The following is a 24,368-nucleotide window of genomic DNA, read 5'->3' as shown; positions in this document are numbered from 1 at the left end:
AAATTTAACTACAGTTTAATTTAATTTTGGCATATGATTATATGTACATTGTTATGAATGTTGGATATAATAAATATTCCGCCATATTTTTTTTACCCAAGATTCCTTGGCATACAGTTTGGTCCCATATTAACTGGAACTGCATGTCAACTATCACAACTTCTCATTCATTCTAATGTAAGAATCTAGTCGATACGCGGATATGTCTAAATAAATAAATAAATAATACTATATATGTAATGTCACAATATCACAATATGCTGTTTGAAGCAGATTCTAACTATGTTGATAAATTTCTACATCCACTGATAACATTACAACTACAGCATAACATTATAATAGTGATAGACGCATGCGCGTAATAACGATAACAGTTTGAGGAAGGATGAAAGTGTGTCATAAAGTTTAATGTGTCATCTTTAGCAACGAAAGCAGAATGTAAGATCCTTAAATATCCATTTCAAGGAATTTTACTTTCCTGAAATCTAAAATCAATATTGTCATGATTGTCATCATCTAATATTATTCCATCCATATTAAATATGCTTTCTCCTCAATATTATGTTTGTATGTTGTGGATATACTTGTATAGATCATCCGAAACGTTCCCTCCGAAACTTACGTCTGGAGTAGATAATTCTTGGTTTATGCAATAACACAGGAACTTTTTGACTCTCCTTTCGACTGAAAAATATCAAACGGTTTGTAAGTAATCTGAGATAGGCGTCTTGTAGTCATGGTTACTAATAATGAAACGAATTGTCATGGCAACATGTATATATACTTCATCCAAAGCTCTATCACTTATCTTCACCAACAGTCTAACTAATATACATGAACTCCATCGCTGAGCTTTTAATCAAGTCTGAAAAATAGTGCATTTCATTATTAAAGCAAACAGAAAATAGCCAGAGAAAAATCACTAGTGTAAACAAAACTTCTACTAAAACAGGCATCAAAGTTAGAAAGCAGTGCAGCGTTAGTTTAACCAGCCAGCGCCAGATGTAAGCAATCGTTTATATCCAGAACTCTGGAGAGAAATATGATGTTTATAATCCAAAATTATATTAAATAGTTGCACGCTTAAAGATTCACATTCCATAAACTATTAGGTTAAATCATCACAAATTATAAATAGAAAATTGTTTTGGTTAGCAAGCATAAGTACAGAGCTGGCAGCCGTGTAGCATATTCCAGTGTGCATTTATCCAAGCATATTGACCTTTAACTTATGCTAATTTTCATCAATGCTACTACTATAACTAATTGTGGAGCCTCGAGATGGTGTCTCCATTGTGAAAGTTGAAGCATAAGTTGTAGGTTTATCAGATACCTCTATTTTTGGTCGTTCCCGTCTTCTCCGCTGGCGTCGCTGTGCTGCTCCATCTGCAATGATGTCATTTCCGCTTCCGTTCTCTTCAGACGCAACACGTTGCATTTGTGATGTTGATCCTTGCAGGCTTCGTGATCTTGTATTTACTGCTTTTTCCATGACTTCTACAATATCTGTTCCCACTGACTTATCACTGCCGTTTCCAGGTCCTTGGTCGGTCTGTACATAAGTAGCAGTAATAGAAGGTTCTTCTTTTGCTGGAGGTTCATCAGTTTGTGAACTTATTGATGTAGTAAATTTAGGTGGCACTGTATTTTGTGGCGTGTTAGATACAACCGGTCTTGGTGTATTGACGGTTCCAATAGGCTTATCGCTTTCGCAAAGTTCTCCAAAGTTCATAACTCCAGGGACAAATGCAATTTGTTTATTTACAGTGAGTGGTAGATCCCTTAACTCAATATCTGATAAAGAAGAGAGTTTCTCCTGGACTTGCTTTTTCAACAAAAGCAGTTCAATGTCTTTACCTTTCAGAACGAGTTCGGTCAAATTACAAGTACTTTTCAAACTATCGACGTTGATCTGCATATCAGCACGCTTCGAAACATAGTCCATGACGTCACTACCATAAGTCTCGTGAAGATCATCAATCAGTTGTTTTTCTTTTGCTCTTATGTCGCTGATATACTGAATAGCCGAGTCACGTATACTTTGTTCAGCTGCTTTAATGACAGTATCACATTTCGATAATGCTACAAGTTGGACGTCGTATCCATTGATCTTTGATTTACAATTGTCTAACAACTCTTGAATCGTCTCCTTGTATTTAATCACTGCCTCCGAAAATTGGGTTATTTCATGATCTTTGTGCTCGTTGAACGTGCAGAGAACGCAAATGCATGTTTCACATGGCTCACAATAAAATCGAACTACTTCTTCGGAATGCTCTTTGCATTCGATATCTTTTTCAATTTCTACATCAAATATGCTATGACCCTTTGTAACTTTTGTTGCCTTATGTAATTCTACGCACGCCTTGCATAACAATTTATTACAATCTAAACATTTGGATGTTGCTTCTCTATGTTTATGATTGACTAATTTGCAAATATCGCAGAACGGGAATTTGGAAGGTTTTTGTCGTCCAACCACTTCTGAAAGACCGGAAACAAGGAAATTATCTGGAAGCTTCTTCACTCCACCTAGCGGTAATTGGGTCCTTTTCCTACAAAGTGGACAGGTAAACTCCCTGTAATCGCTATACTTTTTGTACGTACATTCGGACATGACGTGATTATCAATACAAGCCTCACAAAATGTATGAAGACAGTCCAAACATTTTGGATTTTTATACACCTCCAGACATATTTTACAAACGAGGAATTCATCTTGTATTTCTTGCGCTAGCTTGTTTCCGGTTCCGCCGGTTGTAGAGGATGGAGATGCCGATGACGTAGTGGTATTCGCCATATTGTTCAGAGTGTTGTAATCAATTGATGTCGTATGGTAACGTTCTCTTTCTAATCTTCTTCTATACCTGAAAAAGAACATAAACTATAATTACTTTTCTGTTTTATAACAAGCCATTACAACTCCTACAAGAGGTTGACTCATATTTCGGCCAAATACGTAACTCATTTCTAGGTTGTTTTGATATATATTTTGATTTTTCCTATCATAATATCCAGAGTGTTGCCAAATTTGCATATAAAAATGGATAAGGGAGATAAGCCATTGTATCAGAAAGGTGTTTATGGTAATGGAAGTTTCACTACTTCGATAAAGCATGTATGTGAAGCAGATTTAAAGCAAAATTTAAGCTTAGTTGGACAAAAGAACATATTTATTCTAATATATTTGTCCCTTTGCCTCTTGTCTATTAAAAACATAGGATTGAATATAATTTTCGTCTTTCAACATAATGAAAAATTAATAATAATGTTAAAAATGTGTATCTCTGTATCTTTAGATGCCATTGATTAATTCATTTACAATGTAAGTGTGTATACATATACAATCTCGTCGAGGACGATGCTTCATTACAAGATTGGCTTATGTATGAATGTTCTTGACATTTTGCCAAAGAATGTGATTACGCCATCCAACTGTGAATAAGAAGAAATGGTTTAATCAGAAAGGAAAGAAACAAATGTGTATTGGTTTTCCTATTTGAATTGTTTTACACTAGTCATTTTGGGATCTTTTATAGCTTGCTGTTCGTAGTTTGTATAAACCTGATCCCTAAATGAGTTCAGCAATTGTGAAATTTTTAAAACCATTTGTCTAAGGACTCTTTCAAAATTAAGATACAAAAATGAACAAAGTTATAATATTTTACAATTTAAGCAATTTATATATATTGTACTAGTACATAAAAAAATAATCTTTTTAACTGATTATAATTAATTGTGGTACTGTAAGTGGTCGGAAACCCTGATCAATCTGTTGACTGTCTTTTACAGCTTCTGTTCAGTGTGAGTCAAGGCTCCGTGTTGAAGGCCGTACTTTGACCTATGATTATTACCTTTTTATACATTGTGACTTGGATGGAGAGTTGTCTCATTGGCACTCATGCCAGATTTTTTATTTATATAGTATGGTCAGAAACATGTAAACAAATCATGAAATACAGTGATTTTTGTATTACCCTGATCCTGATGAGTACACCATTTTCGATATATAAAATTATCATGTTTAAAAATGTAAAATACCAGTAATACTCATGAAACGTTTCGTTACAATTAGCAGTATGTTCAGAGTACCTAAAAGGATAAAACATCATTGTGTTGTGTTTACACAATATATCTGTTCACTTGAAGCAGTAAACTAATACTTTCTGGTTACTGTTTATGCTTTCTGGTAAAGAAAGCTTGTCTTAGCGATTAGTTGTGACTTACGCATGTATTGTGCATTGCATGGTCTTTAAAAGATATGTTGGAATATTTGTTTTTGCAAATCAAGCTCATTGAAGCTTGTGTTGTGTAGTCTGTTTACTAATATCGACTTTAAATATAAATTTGAATTTAATTAAACTTAATTCAATTGATAATTTCAACTCTATTCGGTTAATTTGATCTGATCACAAGAACACATAAAACCCCAACAAAAAAAGGTTTAAGATCAGCTTCAAAATCAAATCCACTTTTAGAGGCTCAAATTAGTACATGTTTATGAAACAGTTTAAATTCAGACGATATGCATTTAAGTGGGAGGATGGTTAAAAGGGAATTATAATTGTACTTCAGAGGAATTATTATGTAGAACATGCATGCTCATTGTGGGTATATACAGATGTACAGTGAAAGCAATGCACAATACAAAACAAAACAAATCAAAATTATCAAAAAATAATTGCCAGCGTTTTCTGCTACATCGAAACGTTATAGAACCACTGAAAAAAACAAATACCCGTAGCCAACACTGCTAACGACTTTTTATGGTTATAGAGTTTGTAGCATATTATGTAAGTTTTCGTAAGAAAAATGAGACAGAACAAAATTAATTTTCACAAAAAAATCCATTTTTTTAAAACCCGTTTCCTAAGGACTCAACATCTTTCATATTTTAAGTACATAATATAAAAAAGGTATATTTCTACAATTTAAGCAATTCATATATATAAATTGTACTAGTACAGTACATTAAAATTGTATGGTTAACTGATTATGGCTTATGTCGTTACGGTTAGTATCATGATGTTGGTTCTTTAACATGGTCTGCTGGTTATGGAATCTTTACACTTAAAAATAGACTTAGTGTAGTTTCTTATTGGTGTCGTTTCGTTGCTGTGCACGACGCGTACCTGACATCTCCCTTTGTCCACAAATACTCATACCTTGAACACTTCAATTTGCATTTGCTTATTTGCAATACACAAAAAAAATCAACCATTGGCCCGTGTCTTGAACCACAATTAATACACGTTGGATTATAAAAAATATGCTAGGGCAACTGATTTTTTTAGGTCCCAACTAGGGGCATTATATTTTGTTGGTCTGTGCGTTCGTCTGTCTGTCCGTCTGTCCCACTTTAGGTTAAAGTTGAGAATACTACCTCATAGACATGTTATCGAAAAGAACAAGAAAGGAGACGGTGTATCAGTTAGATCAAGACACACTTTAGTCTAAATAATTATGATGTCTTGAAAGGCTATTTTATTTCTTTGCTTTGACACCTTACATAGCTCAGAAAAAATAAAATAAAGCAAATATAATTATTTTTACTAGACACACACAAAAGCTATGGATCAGCGCTTTTATTGCTGTTCTTCATTTTGAAGTCACAATAAGACAACGGGTCGAATTTCTTCACAAGACTTATCATAAATAACATACCTGACAAATGATGACTTATTTAAAACCGGAGGCCTATTTAAAACCGGAAGCTGAACCGCCATTCCGGTACGATAAAACTTTTCCATGGCGATGGTTTGAATTTTCGAAATGTAACTTTCAGTCCAATCTATTTCACTTGAATGTTTTAAAATAGCAAGACACAACTTTCATCATGGTATTATCAAGTATTTATACCGCAATGGTTTGATGAAACATCATGGTCTTTCAAAAAAAAAATAACACTGTAGTCTGCAGAAAAAAGCACACTTTCTGGTGGTACAGACGTTCAGACTTCCAGATAAAACAAGGGTAGAGAACTTGATTGTCATGCCCTGACGCAAAATAATGCATTGACGAATCCAGGTATAGAATATTGCAGTCTGTTATACTTTAAGATAAGACAAGGTAGAAACACCGACAGCGTAATCTAAGACATCCTTGATACAAGATAGCTAGTATTAATCAAATGTACTTCCATACGTCATAATTTTTATGATTTTTACTTTTTTGCAATATCTATGTATTGTTTGTTGCCATTGGGCTAAATCAGAATGTTTTGTCTTGCGTAATTCCTATGTCAAGATATTTTCTTTCTTTCTTATTTTATATTAAATTAGTGGTAATATGCAAAATAACAAGTTTATTTTTTTAAATTTGGCTTAATACTAAAATACATTTTATGCTTTAATACTATCATTGAAGTTGTCGAAAAGGGAGTATTAAATAAACAGCTACAGGGAAGACATTGTAGTGGTACTTTTAGTCGTTTGATTCAATTTCAACCAAAGCAGAAAACTATCACAAAGCAATCAAAATGAAAGCCACAGAGCACGTGACAACAAGAGAGGACCAACTACCAGAAATGTACAAGAAAAAGTTTACCACTTAGATGGATTGATTGATATTGTGTTGTTTGCTTAATGTCCGCGGCAAATTTGGTATGCATATTGAGGACGAAAACAACAGGTTGGTTTTGCAAGGTAGATCGAAAAGAAAGGGTGGACCTACTTGGAATTCTACTGGAAATAGAAGGTATATTTGGTAGAGGCAGAATAGTGAATCCTTGTAAAACAGCACCTATTGACACTTAGTGTGTGTCTTGTAAAAGTTCTTGAATGTACAGTGAGCGTGGCAATCTACACGAGGCCTGGCATTTTACACCCCAAATTCGTGACTGCCTATTTCTACGCCCCGCAAAATTAAAGCCAAAGAGATGTGTCATTTTAGCAAAGGTTTTACTGCCGGACGAGAGAATTTTAATGATGAGCATTAATTGTAGCTCTGTATCCCAGTTAACCCTTGGTTTGAAACCTTGGACGAAGATTATCCTCTAGTATGTGAAAAGGGAGAATTTTTTAATATCTTCCCTATAAAAGAGTGACGAAAGATACCAAAGGGACAGTCAAACTCAGAAATCTAAAATAAACTGACAACGCCATGGCTAAAACTGAAAAAAGACAAACAGACAAACAATAGTACACATGACACAACATAGAAAACTAAAGAATAAACAACACGAACCCCAAGATAAATAAAGCATGTTTAAAAGACAGTCAAAGTAAGAAGCTTTTTTATAATTAATAATGTTTCACTTCCTGTTATTTCCTCAACTTAAACAATAATTAAAGAAAATGCTGTCTACCTGCAAAAGCCAGCACCTGTTGTTCTCTCAATAAAGGTCTGTATTAGGTGAGAACGATACAAGTCTTGTCATGTCTCAAAAAGCTCTACATGATAAACAAAGCATGTTTAAAAGGCAGTCCAAGTAATAAGCTTTTTTTTATAATTAATCATGTTTCACTTCTTGTTATTTCCTCAACTTAAACAATAATTATAGGAAATGCTGTCTACCTGCAAAAGCCAGCACCTGTTGTTCATGCAAGATATTCCTCAGCAGTTTCCGTTCAACTCTGCTTATCTGAGATAACCTTTCATCTTTTCTTAGCAAATCAGATTGATAAGGGCTTTGTTATTTCCTGATTAATGCACAACCTTAGAGCTTCAAAGATGGACGCGAGATATACTGATCAAAAGATTAAAGGGGGTATTTCTGTCCTCGTTACTTTAAAGTGCAAGAGTTAAGAAGAATATTTATACTATAGACCTTTAACCAGATGCTCCGCAGGGCGCAGCTTTATACGACCGCAGAGGTTGAACCCTGAACGGTTGGGGCAAGTATGGACACAACATTCAAGCTGGATTCAGCTCTAAATTTGGATTGTGATTAAATAGTTGACACAGCATAGGTTTCTGACACAGAATGAATGTGGTCTAAGGAACTTTTGTTTTGCCTGTCAGCAATTCACTATGCTGTTGAATATTAATCCTCTCAAAAAAATGTTTGAAGAAATTTTTTTTTTTATTTATGAATTCTGAAATGAGAAAAATTTAAACCCCCCCCCCCCCCATTTTTTTCACATCCCCCTTTCCCTTTTTCCAAAACTGATCTCAATTCAAATTCCTAATGGAGTTTGCAACAATAACTACTTATTTAAATACATATTAAAATGTAAAAAAGTGCTTGTTATCACTGAATGGTAAAGATTGTTTTAATTTATCAGTTGGTAGTAAAAGTGAATATACATTGTATATTGTATAAAACAATGATTTAAGTTGATTCAACTACTATTCTGGACAAAGAAAGATAACTCCAATTGAAAATTTCTTGCTATTGCACAATATTGTGCAATTAGATTTTTCTTGCTATTGCGCAATACTGTGCAATTGAAAATATTTGCTATATATTGCACAATACTGTGCAATTGAAAATTTCTTGCTATTGCACAATACTGTGCAATTGAAGATTTCTTGCTATTGCTGAATACTGTACAATTGAAAATTTCTTGCTATTGCACAATACTTAATATAATATTTTTGGATCCTGATTTGACCCAACTCGAAAACTGTCCCATAATCAAAAATCTAAGTACATGTTTAGATTCAGCATATCAAAAAAGCCAAAGAATTCAATTTTTGTTAAAATAAAACTTAGTTTAATTTTGGACCCTTTTGACTTTAAAGTAGACTAATTTGAAAACGGGACCAAAAATTAAGAATCTACAAACACAGTTAGATTTGGCATATCAAAGAACCCCAACTATTCAATTTTTGATGAAATCAAACAGTTTCATTTTGGACCCTGACTTGGACCAACTTGAAAACTGGGCCAATAATCAAAAATCTAAGTACATTTTTAGATTCAGCATATCAAAAAAGCCAAAGAATTCAATTTTTGTTAAAATCAAACTAAGTTTAATTTTGGACCCTTTGGACCTTAATGTAGACCAATTTGAAAACGGGACCAAATATTAAGAATCTACATATTCAGTTAGATTCGGCATATCAAAGAACCCCAATAATTCAATTTTTGATGAAATCAAACAAAGTTCAATTTTGGACCCTTTGGGCCCCTTATTCCTAAACTGTTGGGATCTCAATTCCCAAAATCAATCCCAACCTTCCTTTTGTGGTCATAAACCTTGTGTCAAAATTTCATAGATTTATATTTACTTAAACTAAAGTTATAGTGCGAAAACCAAGAAAATGCCTATGTTGGCCCTTGTTGGCCCCTAATTCCTAAAATATTGGGACCAAAACTCCCAAAATCAATCCAAACCTTCCTTTTGTGGTCATAAACCGTTAAATTTCATAGATTTCTATTCACTTTTACTTAAGTTAGAGTGCGAAAATTAAAAGTATTCGGACGACGACGACGACGACGACGACGACGCCAACGTGATACCAATGTACGACCAAAACATTTTCAATTTTTGCGGTCGTATAAAAACAAAGAATATTTGTTTTTCTCTTGAATATTCCTCCATACATGCCATACATTGATGATTCTATAATATAAAACTTATGTGTTATTACATAACGTAAAGTTCAAGGTGTGAATTAAACAGATGTTTCGTTTCAACTTAGTTTATTCCTGTATCCAAGCCAATCTTCAGACATGCGGATTCTTGTCACACAATCATGACAATGAATGTGTCATCTGTCTTTTGATGTAAACAAAATTTGCTATACTAAAATTACACTCCATACATAGTGAAGGGTTGAGGCACCGACATTGTTTTATCAAAACTACATATTGAATTTGGTCTACGAAATAAAATCAAAACCAAAAGAAAGATATGTAAATTATAATGATGACCATGGATTAGTTGTATAACGTACGTCAAGTGACATATCAAAAGCATATTCAGTATGAGAACTTTATCATGAAATAATTACGTTAATTGTATGTTTCATTATAATACGTTATTCTGATTGGCTAACTGCCCATCACGTGTTTTTCCTTAAGCAATTGCATTACCCAATAAAACTTATCATTCATGATAACATGAGTTCCCACAATAAACTGCACAGGTGAATTAAATAAAAAATTAATAAAATTCGTGTTTTCATGATCCAAGCTAAAAAAAATGTAATTATAAGTATTGAATGCTTCTTTTTGTAACTTCATAGGGTTGTAAATTAAAAGCGTTGACCGTGAGCACATTTGTACTTCGGTCAACGCTTTTACACCCCAATAAAGTTACAGAAAGAAGCATTCAATTTTTATTCTTAATCAGATACATGTATGACTTGTTTTTAACCTAGCATTGTACTAAATCGACACGTTGACGCTGATGCTTAAAGTTAGTTTAAAGGGTAACTGTTTACATGAAGACACAGTAACCCTCCACGGACATATTCCGGATACAAATGTGTACAGTGGAAATATAATTATGGCAAAATCCATGTCATCTCAATGTAAACCCCTAAAATCTCTCGAATCAAAAAAATGAAATAGGTGATGCAAAAGTACTTCGTTAGCATTCACGAAAGGGGGGGTTAAAGACTTTAAGTGGATAATTTTGTATTTAAATTACAACTTGCATATTGAACCTCGATAAAAGAAATAGCCAGAAGTAAAGAGTTGGTTTTCTAGTTTTACAGATGCTTTCAAAGTAAATATTGTTTTTTAGAACAAATTAACTCCGTTTCTTTTAATTTTAGTAAACAAAAATGTTTTAGTAGTCAGAGGTGAAGTCTCTTATTTCTATTTACAATTACGACAACATGATGAAAAAGGACTATTTTGCAGACATTTGAAAAAGGACTTTGAGTTTCTGTTGGTAATTGTCATTTCTTTATTATTTTCTTTTATCATTTTTAGAAAACTCTCTTTAATTATATAACTCGCCGCGATATAGACTTTTGTGCTAATGCGGCGTAAGGCAACCAACAATCAATCAATAATTACTTAATTAGATAAACTAATATGTTCTATCAATAGACATCGTCGGAAATCATTTATAAAATAACGAAACTTAAAACTTAGTGTTTACAGTAATTTCCTATATTGTATAAAAATATTTAGATCTACCGTTCACCAACTAGTATATATTTTATATATACTATTGAATATAAAAATGTTTATTGTATATCAACTTATATATAATACCGTGTATATATGATGTCATACTAATTGAAAAATAAACATCACGATCAGGAAACTCCCAACAAATTCTATTATTCAGCAGTAGCAATCTGTCAAAACAATGCCAGAAATACAAAGTACTATAAATCATTGCCCTTTCACTTCCTCCTTCGAATTGTTGATATCTTACATGTTAGATGGTAACAGCTATGACACAAACAGATGAGTTTACAAGTAAACAAATCATTGCAGTGCAAAATTCCAAAGCAATCAAATATGGTGCTAATGTACATTCATTTTCCCCTTGGAAGAAGATTTTTTTTAACAATATATATTTACATAAATGGACAATTGAGAAAGCGACAAAGTAAACGATTAAAATTAAAATACATGTAATCAGTATTCACATGTTCTATCTCATTTTTGTTTTACAATTTTTTTATCTGATGTCACTACACAAACTTTTATCAGAATAGCTTCTATGAGTAAATTAAAATTAGGTATATATACGTCCATGAGACAGCAAGCCATCGAATTAAAAAAAAATCCCAAAAGAGATTACTGTTGCAAACTTAACCATCAAGAAAATCCTGCATCAACACAAACTTTAACGTCACAGCAGTTTTGATGGAAACTTTGTATCAAGCTCCTAAATCTACATTTGCGTATCGTTTTATCTTTCTAATGAAATTTTGGAAAGAAATTTAAAACTTTTGCTATAAGGACAAATCCAACCAATTTTAATTACAGCGTCCGAATAAGATGTGGTTCACTCTATACTGCGCCACGAAGCGTTTATGTTCTCCTTTTTTCAACTGACAAGGTAGCATCCATTTTGTTAATTAATTTTTGAAGATACCACATATATGTAAAAGCATGATTAATGCAAACTTTGCACATTTATAATACGAGTGTGTATCCTTGTTTCGGTAGATTTAAATTATATTTTCCGTTGTAATTGTTCTTCAAATTTAAGTGCGCAGTTTCTATCTTCAGAAATAAGTGCGCAGTTTGAATTTCAGGCATAAAAGCTGCATGAAGCAAAAGTCATAACAAGCCAAAGCATTTGACACAAAGCAAATAGTTTTAGACCTTACCATTCAAGAAATATTTTTGTCATTTTTACTCAACCATGGCTTTCTAAGCAACAACAAAATTATATTGTTTACAAACTGCAAGAACGAGCACAAATGTTGTTTATATACTTCGAAAGAATAGTTCGTCACAAGGCGTTAGATATGATTCGGTATAGATTATCATCACGGAGGGGTTACATAGCTACCCACGTCTAATATACCTCGTCCTCAAATCACCGACTATATCATAACTGTGTTACAACTAGTTTATGCCAGAATATACTACACAACATTGTGGAATCTGTAAGTAATACGCAATAGGTACTCATCAATGAGTAACCGTGTTAATTAATTGATTTATGAATAATTTGCAGACAATTTCCAAAGCCTAATTATTATATTATGTAATCGTTATAATTTGTAATTTGTCAGATGTTCAAAATTGAAACAATATGTGGAAATTATAAAAAGAATGCGGTAAGCTATTAACATTGCTGTTTACTCTTAGTCTAAATATTTTTATAATTTGCAACTTTATAATGAAGTGAAAATTAGTTTGGTATCCGAACATTTTATTTCTACATGTACATGTACATAAATTAAACTTCAGCACACCAACCTATTAATGAAAATATGCAACACGTGTTCATGGTTTAAGCTATGGCGTCACTTTTGTCATTTCATTATCTTTGACGAAGTAGACAGTGAATATTATAACGGTCAAAGAAACTTTAATGAATTAAATAGCCTCCTATGTGTTTCTAAAAATCTAAATGAAACTTAATTTAGAGTAGCCAATCAGATTTTAGTTTAAGCATAATGCAACTTTGTTTACAAAATAAGGAAGATAACTTTGCATATTTTACACAACTTTACGGCAAATATCTGTGCAAGTTTACATTAAACATTGTTAAACAAGCATTCTGTGAGTACATAGTCCTCTACCGGTTTAACATTCGTTGTAATGGAACAAATTTCTAACTTGATCTATAACTTGTCATGGTGTAAACTACATAAAATAACCAACACATATACCACTAAATTCTTCAAAAAATTCACTAAAGAAAAGGAAAAAAATCCAAAATATCATTTATCTTAATACAATGTCTTTTAAAAATTGAGTTATTTCCCTTTGAACAAAGATCTAGTAATTAATAAGTATTTCATTAAAAATTTATTCTAGGGAAAGTTAAAAAAAAAAAAAAAACAACAGAAATCTATTAATTAATTAGTATTTCCTCCTAATTTAATTCTAGAAAAAGGGCTTTAACTGAACAAGAAGAACAACTAAATTCGTGAAAATCGAGAGAAAAAAAACAAATCAAAAAGTCTGGAAAACTGATTTTCCAGACTGACGGATGGACAGACAGACAGAGTGCAAACTTACAGTCTCCTTCGACTTCGTCGGTAGGAGACTTATAAATGTACATGTGCATGCTGGAAGTAAATTTTACCAAAAAATATATGACTTGTATGACAGTAGTCTTTCAGCAGATCCAGAGGAAATATTCTAAAATATAATTCTTGCGGATCTAGAAAGAAGGGCGAGTGTTTAAAAGGATTTGTTTTCTTCACGAAATGGTTTATTTCTTGATGTTAATGTGATTTTTAACACGAGTGAATCGACGGAAGTTAGGATAAAGCCATATCCTCCACAATATACATTTTAAAGGTGAAATCAAAGTGTTTTTTAATACCTGGTTCTGCGCATGTAAAAAATCTGAAAGCTATATAAGTGAAATATCATAGAACAAATCTAGATTGTTAATGATTACCAGTGTAAAAAACTAGCTATATACGTATACAATTGTATTCATCTAGTAGCTCAGTACCAAAAATCAGAAGCATGGAAAGAACAAGGTACTTTAACATGTTTAACGTGGTGTTTTTTTTTAGAAAATCGAAGATATGAATTTTGCTGTAAAACCAAATCAAGGCAACTTAGTTTCAGTTTGCTGCTGGTACCATCATATGCTTAAAGTATATGTGTTAGCAGACATCATATTATGAACTTAAATTTTTGAATTTTCACGTTTATCTTTAAGATTATTAAACATAAGTTCAGAAAACATAATCATGATAATTACCTCTTACTGGTATTTGAAATAAAAGAAGGTACACAATACTTGGAAACAAGTATTCTATATGTGTTTATAAAACTGAGATCGGCTGTATATATACTTGTTTTATGTTAATACAATTTTCTATTTCAAGAAAGAACTTTCACGCACCTTCTCATTTACGTAAAGGGTCGACAATAAGTCGAGATGAAAGATTGATTTGGCATGTAATAAATCAAGTTCATTTACCCTGCTAGTAACGAAGAAGTTGAATCACTCGTAAGGATAGGTATATCTATGTAGGTAACTGATTGCTAATAAGAAGGAGTATAATAATATTTCTATGTTTTGATTATATTTTTGTCTCTTCTTAAGTTCTTATACGTGTAACTGTACCTAAGAACAATGACTAATTTTTGTTTCAATTAAGTTAAGTGGCAAGTATATGGAGGGATTCACTATGGCAAGTAGACATTAGACATTATTTTATTAAACCAATCATGGGCCCTTGTCGGGCAAGATACAAAAACATCATACAATGATTATATAAACATTAGTGAAATACACAATATTATAAGTAATACACAAATAATAAATTGATAATATGAGCAATGTAGGATATAATTAAGGTAAGAGGCATTGAGTGCAATGAGGTCGATTTAATATTAAAAGAATATGATATAAAGTTTATTAATACGGAAACAAAAAGTGAAAATAGAACCAAGAAAGTATCTCATTCTGCAGTAGATATTTGAGTAAGGGATACTCAGTTGATAGAGATCTTAATTTTTTAATAAAAATAATGTCATTGCTTTGAAAATTAAGTTGGGGAAATAATGTTACCGATTTAGCCGAAACAACATTGAGCAAACAAATTTGAATTATAATATCATCAGTTTGATATCCACTGATGTATTCGATCGAGATAATGATGCTGATTGCATATTCTTAATTAATTCCAATTATCTTGGTGTTGCACGCAGAACTAGAGACACGAGATAATCAGAACAATTTGCACTTATTATTTCTATAACGTAATCTGATTTCGTATCCATTTGTTTGGAAACTCGGTGCCAGACAAGTAAGTACATGTATGAAAAATATCCACGGTCAGCGTAATATGTCTGGTCACTGTTACATAAATATAAGAAGATGTGGTATTAGTGCCAATGAGACAATTATATATGGCTAGTTGTGATGTAATTGTGTCTACCATGTGGCATGTCTGATGGCGGGTGTAGATGAGAAAGAGGGAAATAGGCCAACTGTGCAAATTAAAGGGCCAAAAAAATATAGAGTTGATAATAACAGGTAAAGTTTATCAAGAATAGAGAAAAATGGCTTAAAATGATAAAATAATACAGAATTGAAGACCCCTTCCCTATCCAGAACCTCATGTCTACCAAATGTTTTTATTTTATAAAGTATTTTATAAAATAAGGAGATGTGTCACAGATTAAGCTGGCTATGGGGTAACTATCCACCAGAGACCAAATGAATTAAATGTAAGCAGGCAACTACATGTCACATTATGGTCTTTTAAAATGAGCAAAACCGATTACAACTTCTTACACATGTTACATGGCAAAATGTAACACAATTCAAACGAGAAAACCAAAGTCTGTTATATATAAAAATCAACGAATGAAAATCAAATGATATACAGCAATAAACAACAACTCGTGAATTGAATGATCCTGACATGGATCAGGTACATAAAGAATACGGCAGGGTTAAACAAAATCACGGACCAAACCCTCTTCTTACCAGGGACAGTGTTTAAGTAGCACAACCTACTAACAAACTATAATCAAAGTGCTTGTAAGCACTGAAGGATAAAGTTTGCTTCAATTTATCATAGGGGAGTAAAATTAAGTATTGCATTGGTTGTTGTTTATTTAACAGCAATTCTAGAAAAAGGAAGATAACTCCAATTTATAAAGATGACTTTAACAATGACATCATTTATATTTTTAGAACAGATACTAGATTTTAGCACCAAAGATTAAATAATTTTCTTAACAAGTGCAACATTATCATGATTATTTTGTGCCTTGAATATCTGAGCATATATTACATCGATAAATTTCTAGAAATGTTCGTGGATAGAATTTATAGAATGTTATGATCAATGCACTATATTTTGTGTATCGGAGATGTGCGAGATGTTTTAAGTACACAGTGACCCCCAAAGGATTGACAAGAATTTAGAAATACAGTCACATTGATTTTTTTTTTCAAATTCAAAACTAAATCTAAAAAGTGCTACAGTTTAGGGACGACATCAAAAGTTCAATGAAGGATAAAAAAAACTTATTTCACATAGTTTTCACTGACCCCCCCTTAACTTAATTTGGGAAAAATTGATTGACCAATAGGGATATATGGAAAATCGATTTTAGATTAACAAAACTTGCAGCAATGTTGACCCCCCACCCCTAAACTATTTGATTTAAGTTTTTTTTTATCCTACATCGATCTTTTGATGTCGTCCTTTAGTAGGGTGTACAAATACGCAGCCACACCTGGTCGGAAAGGAGACATTAAATCCGAGGCCGGTGTAAGGATTCAGTTATGTTCCAAGGGGCGTTACAAAAACAGCAAAAATCAACATGTTTAGATGTTTATTCTATGGAATTCAAGAAGAACCTTTAAAAAAAACCTCTCCATGATAATTTCTTAACCACTAGCTTAAGATATCCATCTTGCTTCCTAAATCATGTTTTTTTTTAAATTCGATATATAACATGTGTCAGGTGAGATAGCAAATACATAGTTTGCAACAGTCGCATCACAACCGGAGGCTCTTCAATGCTTTAAAATTGATACTAGGGTGCCGTTCTGTTATCCACCCTTTTCATATAGTTGAGATTTAAAATTTCGTAGGTCAAAATGCAACCATTTTTCCATATTGGTAGGGTTTCGTGTGTGCAGTATTGGAAAAGTGTAATTCCAAAGTGTCAAAAAGGGGGCGAATTTGTTGATAAAATACAGCGTTAACACCAAGAAAGTTACAGGGCTTTTCATTTGACAAGTAACTGTATTGACCCTATCATATATTTCTTGAAGTTTTCCCCCCCCTTTCCACATATTTTCAAGCTTGAAAATGTGACACGTCCTATCACCTTTTATATTAGCACCATTTAAAAAATCAAATATGTTTTGTCTTTATGTGACCAAATAACGCGTCTTTACATGTTATCCTAGTTTTTTTTATAATAGTTTTCACTTAATTTCAAATTTCTATTATCTTGACCAAAGTGCATTTACAATATACTATCCCCCCTTTTCTCCTAGTCATGTATATGCACCGTACAATCACGTACAGGCAGAAGTGTGCGTGAGTTATGGTATTAGTGTATTGTTGAAATTGATGGCGCTGATGGATAAAACGTTAGATGTGTTTTAAGCTATTTTTATCTTCTTAAGTATCTTATCTATTCATGTACAGTAAATTACAGCTGGTTGAAGTCTGAATACCTTATGCTTTTAAGTTGTTAAGTAATTTGTGTAAATTCCTCCGAAATTCCAACCTAATGACATGAAACCACCTACTACCATGACTATACATCTCAAATTGAGTCACTTTACTATTCAAAAGAGGGGTCAGTGAAAACTTGCTACTTTCAACAATGAAGACTTTTAGTATTAGTAGAGATTGGCAAAAAATCTTAAACTATAAGCAATTATTTTAATTCGAATCAAGAAATGAAACCCGAACGACGTGAATACAGTTGGTTAATCCAATACCCAGGAAAACTCCTCCAATACGACATTATGCAGTTTGAATTTAATACAATAAAAGTTCCGCGAACTACATCAAAGAGTTTGGTGGATTTATCATGCAAAACAGACACACAGAAAAACTGAAAGTCAATGAATCAATTTTAATCTAAAACAATCTTTATTTCTATTTTCTTATATTTCTAGAGTATATCTACTTATGCTGACCCAGAAACAGAAGATTTTTTTAGATGTCCCCTGAAGGCGTTAGCCCGACTAGTCGTATCAAATTAGCACCATGATATTTTAAATGGGTAATTCAAAATCAAAGCTATCAATAGTTTCGAAGAGGGATCAGGAATCTGACCTTTATTTTGGATTAAGCATTACAATGCAGTATATCCAATTACATTTAATGTGTTAATAGGTAAAGAGGTGCCATGTTATCTTGTATATGTTGTAATACAGTGGGAACGAACAAAATGAACCAGAATGCACCAATTGGCCCTGTAATTAAACTTTAACTGTAATTACACTTTCCGTAGTTTTTAAATAAACAAACCAAGTAATGTTTATTGCGCTTCAGAATTTAACTTCTTTCTCATTTCATTTAGTATTGTTCCTAAGGAGATAATTTCTTTATCTAATTCAACAACCTTGCGTACAATGATCAACATCTGCTTTTACTTTACAAACTATTTTTACCTACAGTATACTTCTTCCAGATGTTAAAGATATATTTCTTACCGTTTCTTTCCAATCTTTTGAATTATATCAGTGTCATCCATTTAAATAAGTTATTCCAACAAATTTCATACAAAACTTTTAACAAAAATCATGAAATACGAAAACTTGGCAAGATCTGAATCGTTAGTCAGCAGACGACCGCGGATGAATCACAGCTGCTGCCATGTTTTAGGAGTGAAATGTCCAGGAACTATTTTACCAGAATCGACAGGAGCATTCAAAGATCACAATAGTTGAAGAAATGTGTATATCTTGAGGTGTCTATAAATAATCATCACAGCGGGGAGATGCAATCACGAATAATTAGAGGCCGATTAGGAACGTTCTGACATCTATAGAATCTTACACAAGTGATGTATAAGACTAAGCACTTTTGCGACTATCACAGCTTTTTTAACCATTGCAGTCGCAGTCAGGGCTTACAGTATCTAACATTTCAAATTAAAAAAAAAAATATTACGCTTTTTCGATTTTTTTTTTGCTCATAGTCCAACATCGAATGCGATTGCACATACAAAAAAACGGCCCAAACTTGTACATGTGTTGTCAATCAAGAAAAGGTTAATTGTGTTTTTTGCTCACTAAACGAAAATCACAAAATTGACAAATCATTAATTTCCAACTATATCAGTTCTCCTTCATTAATATTCATAAAAAGCCACTGTCAACTTTATCTTTTTCTCTTTCCCATATTGTACAATTCAATGTATTGTCAGAACTGTTCTCATTCTGAAATTCTTCTGAAATGTTGTCCGCTGTATGGAAGAAGACCACTTTTCAATATTTTTCTCTCCAGATTTTACATATAAAGCACATCGGATTTGATTCGACAAATATAAGTTAGAACTTAAATCAAAACAAATTTGTGTTGCCAAATAAAATTAAAGGCAAGTACATGTATTGCAAAAGTAAACCAAATTACAAATGTACCATTAAAGGTGATTTAGAAAACCACGAGGGATAAAAGTTTGGTTTTATAAGAACTTACCCTCCACGCTGCGGAGTTAGTAGCTCCGTCATGATTTTGAAATTATTACAAGTTGTTAATTTTCATATACATATATTACATATATACATGCATTTTACAAAACGTTAGACAACAGTTCTATTAGTAACATAGCAACACGTCTTATCCTGACGAAATGACTCATCTATAGTCTGAAAATAAATTTGAAAGATACTAACTTTGATTAGTTATCTACAGTTAAAAGCATCCTGTATGCATTATCTCAGTCTGATCACATTCAAGTGTAATGGGTATGCTTCCTTTATTTTACATTTAAAATTGGTTTAAGTATATTTTAATGTTTATTTGTGTTAAGTCTATTATCATGCAGCGTCTTTAAGTGACTAAAGCCAGGGCATAGGCTGATACACAAACAACAACACCAATGGTCGATTTGGGTATAGAAATACATCATGGTGAAATGGACGTCTCCCACCCGTCCGTTTGTCTACGTGAAATGTATGATATAGGGATCACCCGGTACAAAGGCGTGACAGGGGGTATAATCGGATACCTTTTGTGGACTACAACAATTACTATGACCTGTGTCATCAATGCACAATGTATGCTCCTATGTAGGATATTAACTCTCATTTTCGATCGGTGGTCCTAATATTCCACACACTTTTATACTATTTGACTGAATACATCATTGCACTATAAGTCAACTAAATATATTATTGATCTATAGCCAGTGATAGCCATGCGAACATTTGCAAACATATGGAATAGGGTGGAAGCCAATTTTGGTGCCAAAATGTATCTTCTTTAAGCACCATGCAAATGTCTTTCTATGAGCTCGCGGTAGACGGATAGTTGTTCATCTGTAGAGGGAGGGAACGGTATATGAAATCCTGACAGGTGGATATTCGTTCATCTACGGGAAGGTGGGATGTCTACAGTCGATTGTATTGAGTGTGTAGGTAAAGGTAATATCTTTGGTTGGTTGGTTGGTTGCTAGCTTGCTAGCTGAACATTGAAGTCATTATTAGGTTAGGTAAATTAACCTCCTTTAAGAGTAGACTAGTCCGACATTTAACAAATCTATCTGTCTGTAGGACTAGATTACTTCAAAAGGAGGGTAAAATGCCTTACTTAATAATGGTTTCACGGTTTATTTTGCAAGCAGGCTAATCATAGATATTACCTTTACCTACAAACTCCATGCAATCGGCTGTAAAGGGTGTTGGAATCATTCGGTCACTCGATTGTCAACTTACCTGGATTTTTCTGGGTGATGAACTTCCTCGGAATCGACGGGAGAAGATTTTGACATCTCTTAGATGGCGAATTTCTGTTTAAATCAAAGCAAATGTTGTTTATATACATGAATAGACGGATAATGAGAGCGGAAAATACCAAGTGGATGAACATGTCGGAATGGACGCAAGCAATTGGGAAACACTCTTGTATGACCTTAAATGTCTTATGCTAAGATGGTTGCCGGTTGTCATACAAAATGGGTTCATATTAATTTCTGTTGTTTATCAATTCACTGTACACATAAATAATACATGCAACGCAAGTATCCGTAAATACATGCATCTTCTGCGTCCTTTGATTGAAATTGATATACTAGTTTATATATATGACATGCTTTAATCTCCTGAAATCAGAGTTAGTGAAAAAGGCTAGAGATAAAAAAGTACTCATGCATGGAATTTAAATTGGTTCAAATTCGATGGTTTCTTGTCTTTTCAAAACTCTACTAGAATTCGACCCATACTGTATCGATCTTTATTTATAAACGCTATTGGATTTTCAAAGGCGCTCTTTACCATATAAAAGGGGAGCAATTTATTTTGCCTAGGCAAATCGCCATGCATATTCACACACAAGCGAAAGAATTTATGCTTATTAATATCTGTAAAGAGTATCAAACATATTTGTAAAAGGAAGGAAGGAATAATACGGTTAATTCAAATCGTGTTTTAATCAGTTCAAGCGGCTAATGCATGAGGTATTGTTTTTCTGTTGCTTCTCTTTGGGACGTTTATTTATAAAGTGTACGTTTGAATGCAATAAATAACTGTTTCATTTGTAACATTTGCTAGATTCTTTATCATAATGGAATAATAAATAGATTTATAAGAGATGAACGGAGTGCATGGGTTTATTTAAGCAGGTTGAAATGGGGATTTACATGTGATATGTATCACTCTAATTTGCTTTGAAAGTGGTCGATTGGCTATTTAAAATATTCGAAAATTTCTGTTTGGCTCAACCCAAGATATAATAGCTTGAGCACCTAAGATCATCCCCTGTTTTGGTGGGGTTCATGTTGCTTTTTCTTATGTTTTCTGTGTTGTGTTTTGTGTACTGTTGTTTTTCTTATTTTCTTTTTTTAACTATGGTGTTATCAGTTTATGTTCGACTCGATCATGGGTTTGAATGTCCTTTTGGTATCTTTCGCCTCTTTTTTATACTAAGTTTCCGAGAAAAGCTTCATCAGTATCGCTCGCGTCCAAACGTTTGGGAAGCGTGTTACACAAATGTTTGAGAGAAGCGTCATTGGTATCGATCGAGACCAAAAGTTTGTGAGGCAAGCTGCGACAAGAAACGCGCGAGACGAAATGTTTCTGAGCTATATTCCTTTTTGTCATTAATTTACACAAACTTTCTGTCACCGTTTCCTGACTTTAGAGTTGTGACATTTTAAATTTTTGTCATCCATTTCTTTTGTTTGTACTTATAATTTATTTATTGTAAGTCCAATTTATTAAAAGAGTTTCGAATTTCAAGTAAATATTATCCAAAAATACTTGGAATTTAGAATATTTTTGTTATTTTGTAAATCATCGTTCCTATTTGTACAAAATTAATTCGACGAAAACCTTAGCAATGTAGATAAACAAAAGATATGTAATTAATCAACAGTGAAGCTGTAAACATAAACCACATGTATACACAAACTGTGATTCTAAATATATTGTTATCACCGTGGAAACCGATTTTTCTCCACAGTGGTGGAGTGATGACAGAATCTGAGAAACTACGGGGAGCCAGGGGTGAAGTAATCAAGTGTTTCGTAATTATTAATTGCCGATTATATATATACTCTTTTATCCGGACGTCCATACTTGTTTTAAATCAAAACATATGTCTAGAAATTCTCGACAAAATACTTTGAGTTTGTGTTGATTTAAGATGCTTGAACCTGTAAATTCCTTTTATTAATTATTAGGGTGTAGGTTATATCATAATGTTTACTTCTAAAGTTCATGTGTTTTCTCAATCAATGAAAGTGTTCATATGGCAAGCAGACAAAATTATGTCTACGTCAACACTGATACTACGATTCAAGGCCGGGCACATGCATGAAATAAACTCTATAGTGAAGGTTCAAATACAAATTTCTATAGTATATTCCAGGCATATTATTTGAGGATAAACAGCAAAAGTAACATGCAAGATATTAGTTTGAATTATAAATCTAAAATATCAATGATTTGCCAATATTTTTTTTAAGGAAATCTTGTACTCGAAATAATATATTTTCCAATCGAGTGGTGGGGTACGCCAAATTCAACCCCTAAATCTGCCACTGATTTGCCACCTTTTTATCGTTTTATTTATTTATGAAATGCACATTTATACCTCTAGGGGTTGATGGATCATATCGCAAGTTCAAGTAAAGTTTGCAATACAACTATAAAGTAATAAGATTAAAAATATTTTTTGTATAGTGGATTGGAAAACAAGTTATTACAACTTATATTGATCCCTATCCACTTTTCGGCTGTGAATGCTGCCTTGTGAGGCATGAGCCTGCTCTTTTTCGAAATCTACAAAGGTGTCTTTTATTAGTATTCATATATAGAAAGTGTAAGTCGTATACTAGTATATATATATATATTAATAGAATGTTAAATTAAGACATTATTCTCTTCAGCAGCTTCCCTTTTGAGTTAAACGTCAATCAAAGTTGATAAAAATATTCACAGGAGATTAATAAAATAGTTTATTATTTTCTTAAGGTTAATTAAAACTGATAGTAAGTTATGAACTGACGTACCTGTTATTTTTCTGTTTTATTTCCACTCATATCAAAATTGAAGAAAGTCAAAGGGTTTAGACAATCAGTGCCAGTAACCTCTTCAGCGATTGTTGCGCATGTGCCCTTTATCTCTATAATTGATTGATGCAGACGATAGCTTGATTGGATTTGTCGGCTGCTATAAAAGGACATGATGACGTCACTGATTAACTTTCGTTTTCATGCTACCACCTCAAATCTGAAATAGTTGATGGAGTGTCGAAAGATTTCTTATCATATTGACTGTAAACAAGGAAGATAACCTAATTGCTAAAAATTCGTTTAATATTTAACGTCCAGTGGCAAATATTTCATACATGTTCATGACAAAACAAATAGTATATGAATAAGGATAGATAAGAATATGAACAAGAAGTGACTATGAGATCTCTAATCGGATGGAATAAGGCAAAAATAAGACCAGCAGCCTATCAAATACAAACATCGAAGACCCACTGGTGGCCTTCGGTTGTTATCTTGTCTTTGATCGGGTTGTTGTCTCTTTGACACATTCCCCATTTCCATTCTCAACTTTTCTAGGTCCGGAGTTATATGATTGATTAATTGTTGTTTATTGCCGCCACTTTCAGCTTTCGCGGCTATATCGTCTCGGACATTCATCATAGTT

The 24,368-nt window shown here is 32.8% G+C and overlaps 1 protein-coding gene across 12 annotated transcripts; it reads right to left on the bottom strand.

Annotated features, from left to right (window-relative positions):
* LOC139527163 (tripartite motif-containing protein 2-like) lies at window positions 1-23,961 on the bottom strand. 12 transcript variants are annotated; one of them, XM_071322465.1, is made up of 4 exons: window positions 23,720-23,825; window positions 20,925-20,998; window positions 1,334-2,867; window positions 1-865 (listed from the first exon to the last, which is right to left on the bottom strand). In XM_071322465.1, the coding sequence occupies exons 2-4, from the start codon at window positions 20,978-20,980 to the stop codon at window positions 860-862; spliced, it is 1,596 nt and encodes a 531-aa protein (XP_071178566.1). In that variant the 5' UTR covers window positions 20,981-20,998; window positions 23,720-23,825; the 3' UTR covers window positions 1-859. The 12 variants fall into 12 exon arrangements, with proteins under 12 accessions (XP_071178566.1, XP_071178562.1, XP_071178572.1 ...); XM_071322461.1 differs by having other exon boundaries at window positions 1-684; window positions 23,720-23,795; XM_071322471.1 differs by lacking the exon at window positions 20,925-20,998 and having other exon boundaries at window positions 23,720-23,961.
* Window positions 23,962-24,368: the final 407 nt, after the last annotated feature.

The sequence above is a fragment of the Mytilus edulis genome, chromosome 6 (assembly GCF_963676685.1).
Source record: "Mytilus edulis chromosome 6, xbMytEdul2.2, whole genome shotgun sequence".
Lineage (NCBI taxonomy): Eukaryota > Metazoa > Mollusca > Bivalvia > Mytilida > Mytilidae > Mytilus > Mytilus edulis.
The sequence above is the reverse complement of the archived record's forward strand: the minus strand, read 5'-3'. Positions and strand labels throughout refer to the sequence as shown.